General features: G+C 37.4%; 1 protein-coding gene across 1 annotated transcript; it reads left to right on the plus strand.

The window, feature by feature from the left end:
- CLEC12B (C-type lectin domain family 12 member B) lies at positions 1 to 5203 on the plus strand. Its single transcript, XM_005680857.3, has 6 exons — positions 1 to 119; positions 1958 to 2056; positions 2494 to 2712; positions 3208 to 3362; positions 3766 to 3881; positions 4897 to 5203. The coding sequence occupies exons 1-6, from the start codon at positions 29 to 31 to the stop codon at positions 5045 to 5047; spliced, it is 831 nt and encodes a 276-aa protein (XP_005680914.2). The 5' UTR covers positions 1 to 28; the 3' UTR covers positions 5048 to 5203.

The following is a 7214-nucleotide window of genomic DNA, read 5'->3' on the forward strand; positions in this document are numbered from 1 at the left end:
TACCCATAAAGCAGAGCTTTCTTCTACAATGTCTGAAGACGTGACCTACGCAACACTCATGTTTCAGGATTCTGTTTCAGCAGGAAATAATCAGGATAGAAATAACCTAAGAAAAAGAGGTAAGGGTTCAGAGATGGCAAGATGTGATCTTGGGGGATGGACAGGTGTTAGATACCCTGTGGTGCTGGCTTTGACATTGATGCTGTTTGAGAGGTCTGCTGTGGAATTTTCAAAATGGAGACAAAGTTGGAGAAATTTTTGGTACAGTCGTGTGCTCTACATTGAGGAGGACATGTGTGGCTTCCAGGACTTTTTAAAATTGGGAGATATTGCTGTGTGTCACCAAGCTCTGTGTTATAATGAATTATTTCAGCTGAAGATGCCAGAGATTGAGTTTGGGGACTGAGATTTCTTTTTATAAATGTAGTCCTTGATATTTATACCTCGTGAGAGATGCCAAGGGAAATATCCTTTTAGAGTCCAGTTTGGAAACTTCTAAACTAGAGAAATCGGAGGGATTTTTTTTTTTTTGGTAGAGTTATCTGAACTTTATCTGAAAAGATAAACTGGAGGATGAGTGAGGTAAAAATAGACAAGAGCTTGCTTCTGTCTTATAAGTACTTACAAATTTTTCAAAGGGAAGTTGAATTAGTATAATTATTATAATTATATATTATACTAATATTAGTATATTAGTATAATTAGACTAATTAGTATAATTAGTCATGCTGAATCAATATTGATATGTGTGTAGTATTTTATATACATGATATCATGCCTTCATCAAACTAAAAGTATGAAAGAAATGGAACAATAGTAGTACTTTCTCTGAAGTATTAATGAGAAAACTGAGCTGAAAAACATTAAATGACTTAACCAAATTCATGCAATTGTTACATGGTAGAGTTGAGACTCAGTTCTTATCCTCTGCTCATTCTCTTGTACCAAATTGAAAGAAATAGCTGTTTCTGTGATCAGGAATCCAATTTAATGAATCAGACTACATTCTTTACCTTCAGGAATCTGCTGATAGTTTAGGACAGTTTGTTGTCCTGACTCATCCACAACTTTCTCCTGCTTTTTAGATTTGTTTTTATTTTAAGCATGTATGTGTATATAAGTGTATGTGTGGTTTTGGGGATGAGATACAAAAGATGGTAGGATAGACTTTGCATGTGTCTAACAAAGGTGGTTATGCATTTCTGTTTTGTTGTTAAAAAAAAATCTAATACTTGAGAAAAAGGGAGTGGTGATTATGGTGCATATGTCAGGGCACCTGGAGATTGCATTAATCTATCTGAGACACTAAGCTAGATGCCCCTAGATCCAGAATTAAGGAATAGGAAGGTGAGGGAAGTATAAACACTATATATATATATAATATATATACATACATATACATATATATACACATACATATATATAGATAAGTTATTACATTTTGAAGAGTTATCCTCTGGCTTTGTGGTCTGTTCTGCTGTTGGTAGGTTATCTTGTATATTCACTCATCCTCTCACTCAGTATCAATTCAGTATCTACTAGGTGAAAAATAGTATGCATAGTAGATATAAGCAGATTTCACAAAACACCTGCCTTGTGGAGGTTTGCGGTTCTAAGGGTTTCTTCCATTGTCGAGATCATCCAGAGAATTTTCCACAATATCTCATTCATGAATTCAGTCATCTTGAAGAAGAAATATGTGTGGTGATGTAAAACAAAAACCTGAAAATTAGGAGACTCTTAAAGCAACGGAGGATGGTGGAGAAAAAAAATGCAGAAGAACTGTGGTGGGGCCCTTGTTTTGTATCATTTTAGATATTTTGCAGATAGAGGATTTGAAGCAGCAAGAGAGAAATTTTAATACCTGGATGGTTGTTAAGTAAGAGAAGTAAACAACTCAATGTGTGACAACCACAAGGCAGTTCTGTTTGCTAATTTTTGTGTTGGCTTTTTCCAGGGTATCCAGCTCCATCCTCTATACGGTGTCAGGCTGCCCTGGGTCTGCTAACTCTTTGTCTGATGCTGCTGATTGGGCTGGTGACCTTGGGAATTATGTGTAAGTGTGCTTGCATCAAACTCAGGGCAGGGAGTTAGGAAATATAGCTGTAAACTATATAAATTTAGGTTAGATTATATTAATATGGTGGGTGCTAGATCATAAACTCTCTAATACTTTCTGCCACCTCAGCTGTCTCTCATTCTCTATGTATCCAAGATAAAGCTGAAAAAGATGTACTTCATTGTTACGAGGATTTTGCCCTGAATACATGGTTTTCTCTTGACAAACTAGACTATGAAGACGATTTTTGTTTTTATATTCTTTTTCCTAAGAGTTGAAATAAAAAGGCATCAGTTGTGTTTTTCCATGATACTTGGATTATTAGAGACTACCAATAAATATTAAACCTAAGCAATATTTCTGTGTTAAGAGAATTATCTACAGCTGTCATAAGGAATGGAAGGATATAAATGAGTTTGTCTTCTGTCTTGGAGTTTTGCAGATGTCCAGCGAAATTAACTCAGATTCAGACAAACTGACTCAACTCCAGAAAATCACCCACCAACAGCAGGACAATTTATCCCAGCGGCTGAGTGAGTACAGGAACTTTCCTATGGAGGAGGAGTTTCTCAAATCACAAATCTCCAGTCTATTGAACAGGCAGGGACAAATGGCCATCAAACTCTGTCAAGAACTAATCATTCACACTTCAGGTAACCAGGACTTGCTGGCCAGTCAGATCAAATCTGTTGCTCTGGTTTAGACTGATGATGTGCACCACATCAGAATATGAGAGAGTGTTACCAATGACTTCTAATGATGCTACCATAAATTTACAGAAGATAGTTTTTCTTTTTTTTTGTTTTTTTAAACATGGAGCTGAATTTGGGAAACGTCTTGGGATGATATCAATCGGATATTTCAGCTTCTCATTTTATGAACTATTTTTAGGTGATCTTGTTGTTATAAGGAATTAAAAAATATAGCTGGTATTTCTGAGGCCAGAAGACTGAGTCCTGAAAAGAGTATTTCAGTCACCACTGTCCCAACACATAATCTTGGGTGACTACTTCCGGGGGCTCCGAAAGCGATTTGTTTTTAGTGTGCTGGTTTGGAAACCCTATTATCAATTTGAATGATTTATTTTCCAGGTCCCGGTCTCTTCAGAGTTGTTGAGTTTGTGTTACTGGGTGTAATTTCTTTTTCAGACCACAAATGCAATCCTTGTCCTAAGACCTGGAAATGGTACCAAACCGGCTGCTATTATTTTGCAATAAATGAGGAAAAAACCTGGCCTAACAGTAGAAAAAACTGCATGGACAAGAACTCCACGCTGGTGAAGACAGACAGCCTAGAAGAAAAGGTCAGGTTGAATCTCCTTCCCTGGTTAGAGAAATTATTCATGTATTTGAAAGTAAATAGAATTCCTGAGTCACATGGTAGGAATTCAGTGCATTTTGAGTAAGAATTGGGCTTCCCTGGTAGCTCAGCTGGTAAAGAATACGCCTGCAATGCAGGAGGCCCCCAGTTGATTCCTGGATTGGGAAGATTCCCTGGATAACGGAATGGCAACCCACTCCAGTATTCTGGCCTGGAGAATTCCAGGTCACAAAAGAATCGGACACAACTGAGGGTCTCAAAGAGGGACACAAGTGAGCAACTTTCACTTTCACTTTTCACATGAATTCGATGGATGGTCCCACCTCTCCTACTCCAGCAAGCAGGAATGTGCCCCTCACAGAACTTTTTCCTGTTTTCTCTTTCAGGATTTTCTGAGGTCACAACCATTACCCGAGTTTCCTTTCTTCTGGTTGGGACTATCTTGGGACCCATCTGGCAGAAGTTGGCTTTGGGAGGATAGCTCTAGACCCTCTCCATCCTTGCAAGTCTCTAACTGTTGGGGAAAGAAACAAGCAAAAGATATTTAAAATGGAATATAAAGAAAATAAATGTGAATTATAAGAATTATACATCTAGATACAAAAAAGTACAACCTCCAACGAAAAGAGAGCTTCATTAATAGAGATGGAAATGAGGAAGACCTCATTTCGTGTGTGAGATAAATTCATGGCAGGACACTGAATTCCGTCTATTAGTTTAAGCTTATTTCTCTATTTAACAAATACAAGTAATACTTATGATGTTCAAGGTATTATTATCCCTATGATAAAAGCACTGTTATATTCTCATTTTATAGATTAAAAAATTGTCATAGAGAGAGTAAACAGAAGTGTATACATCGCAAGTAAGATTTAGTGAGCTAAGCCTTGAAGCAAGAAAAGAATATTGTAGTGTAGGGCAGATCATTTGAATAAAAGCAGTCTGGGGCACATGGAAGATTTAGACATGGTCATCATTTTCTGATGACATTACTTAAGAGTTATCATCAATTCTTTAGCAGAAGAACTAGGAACCAATATCAGAGCTACATCTATGTTGTCATTCATTTCCTCTAACCTCTGTTTTATTCTTTTTTCACTCCCCACATATATATAAATATATACAAAATGATATTTGTGCACAATAAAATGTAACATATTTTTATACAGAATGTGATTGTATTTTTCTGTTTTTCTTCAGTTCCAGAGTAAAGGAATTCTAGTTCTTTTAATATATACTCTGCATTGGGTAGTTTCTATCATGTTATGGAGAGAATAGAAATTCTCAACTCCTGGTTTAAGCTTACTTCTTAAATAGTTCTATCTGAGATCATGAGTAATTGGAAATTTTTAAAAACTCAAATATGCAAGCTTTAGGGATTTTGATGGTTGCTGGCCACAGAAGTCTTTCAACATTCACACACATGAGTTTCACTGTCAGGGAAGCTAAAAACACTGAATTGTGATTGTTTCAAATGTGATATTTGTAGTTAATTTAAAATTGATTCTCTTTTTCAGATTTAGTGCTAATGAATATGCTCAGATCAATGAATCCAAGGGATGTGCCTATTTTCAAAATGGGAATATTTATATATCTCGCTGCAGTGCTGAAATTTCTTGGATTTGTGAGAAGACAGCTGCATTAGTGAAGATTGAAGACTTGGATTAATATGCTTCCTCCAAGATGTAAGGGACTTATGATTAAGGTGATATGAGGAAGGAAAGAGCTTTACTATTAAAGGGGGAAAAAAAGAGATTAAATAGTGACTGTCAGTATATTTAAACCATCAGGCAACAGGCAAATAAACTTGCTACACAGAACACATTCCACATCATTGTCTGATGCCTTCTGATCTGATGTTCTTGTTATTTCATCTCAAGGTCACTGGAAACCTACAGGAATAGCTGTCCTATGACCATCTTCAATCTCAGACTCATTTCAGTGAATTTCCTTTCTCTCAAATAACAGACTTTCCTTGCTTTGTTGTTAAATGTGCCCAAGCGAACAGGGGCAATGTTGAGATGACCCAGAGGGATGGTACTGGGAGGGAGGAGGGAGGGGGGTTCAGGATGGGGTACATGTGTATACCTGTGGCAGATTCATGTTGATGTATGGCAAAACCAATACAATATTGTAAAGTAATTAACCTCCAATTAAAATAAATACATTTATATTAAAAAAATATTTAACAGCCAGAACTGAGACAGGCCACAGCAATGGAACAAGGTCCAGGAAACCCTGTTGTGACAGTTGCTGGATCATGTAGAAATCTGGGGGATCCTGGAGAAGGGGTATATGGGCTTCCTGGGTGGCTCAATGGTAAAGAATCCAGCTGCCAATGCAGGAGACACAGGTTCGATCCCTGGGTCGGAAAGATTCCTTGGAGAAGGAAATGGCAATCCACTCCAGTATTCTTGCCTCATAGTTCAAGTAAACAGGTTTACTATTCTCATATAGGACTGAAATGGAAGTCTCATATACACAGATTTAAAAAGCAACTTTATCATTCTTTTTAAAAGTAGCCTATTGTCACTGTCATTCCCAGAAAGATAAAATTATTCACTGAAGGTCAAAAACGCTGCACTTGACCCCCATACACTGGGTTTTTCTTTATTCTCATGGGAAAGCTAGTTTCTTCTATTGTTCCTCTCCAGAGAAATATCTGCTATTAATAATTTTGATATCTTTGTTGGCTATTTTGTTCACAAAAAGAGGTTACAGTTCTTTTCCTTGAAATCTTGTGTCTTTTAATTTTTATTTCATGGACTCTCTTTCATATTCACTAAAAATGACTATTTTTGTCTCCGACCTTGGAGTGACTATGAAATTTGATCAGATTCTATTGCTCATAGTCCTCGCCCGGCTGCCCTGCTGTCATCATGTTATCCCTGGCAGCCTCTACAGCGTAGGAGTAAATCCAAAGGTCTTCTTGAGGATATATTAGCTTCTTGTGTCAGAATAGTTTATCCTTCATTGATTTTTATGATAGGTTGGCATATGAGACACAGTGTATCTCAAGAATCTCAACCAGTCTCTCTCTCTCTGTCTACTATCTCTTTTTCTCCTGCCCTGGTTAGAACTCCTGGGAGCTATCACACACACACACACACACACACACACACACACACACACACACATTGCCTTGGGAGAGCCCAATTTTGTATTTATTTTGGATAACTCTTTCCTCATTGAATAATTACATGATTTCCAAACCTGTCTTCACACCAGATTTATGTGGAGAGTCCCCTTAAAACTTTACATTTATTGATTTATTTGTTTCTCACAATAACCCTAGGGCTTCCTGGGTGCCACCAGCAGTAAAGAACCTGTCTGCCAACACAGGAGATGAGGATTTGATCCCTGGGTCTGGAAGATCCCCTGGAGTTGGCAATGGCAATCCACTCCAGTATTTTTGTCTGGGAAAATCCATAGACAGAGGAGCCTGATGGGCAACAGTCCATGGGGTTGCAGAACAGTCAGACACAACTCAGCAACTAAATAACAACAACTCAGTGAAGGAAGTATCCCATGCAGAAATTGTTTTTTGGAAAATGTTTGACATAACTTAGTCTATTCATTGATCTTGTTTGGATGAGCTGTCATCATCTTTGCAGAACTTTTCTTTAACATTTTCCTCATAATTTTGTCAATTACAGTTTAGGTTTTCCTGCTCTGGTAGCAACTCTTATGTATTTTTCTACTCTTGGGCCTCTGCTCCAGGAGGCTATGATTCTACTTATCGGTCTCTTCAATTTTACGGTGTGGTGATTTGCCCTGTGACCTCAGTTCTCTGATGGAGAAAGGTTGCTTATTTTTAGGTTTTTTTTTTTTTTTA

Source organism: Capra hircus, chromosome 5 (assembly GCF_001704415.2).
Source record: "Capra hircus breed San Clemente chromosome 5, ASM170441v1, whole genome shotgun sequence".
NCBI classification, from domain to species: Eukaryota; Metazoa; Chordata; class Mammalia; order Artiodactyla; family Bovidae; genus Capra; species Capra hircus.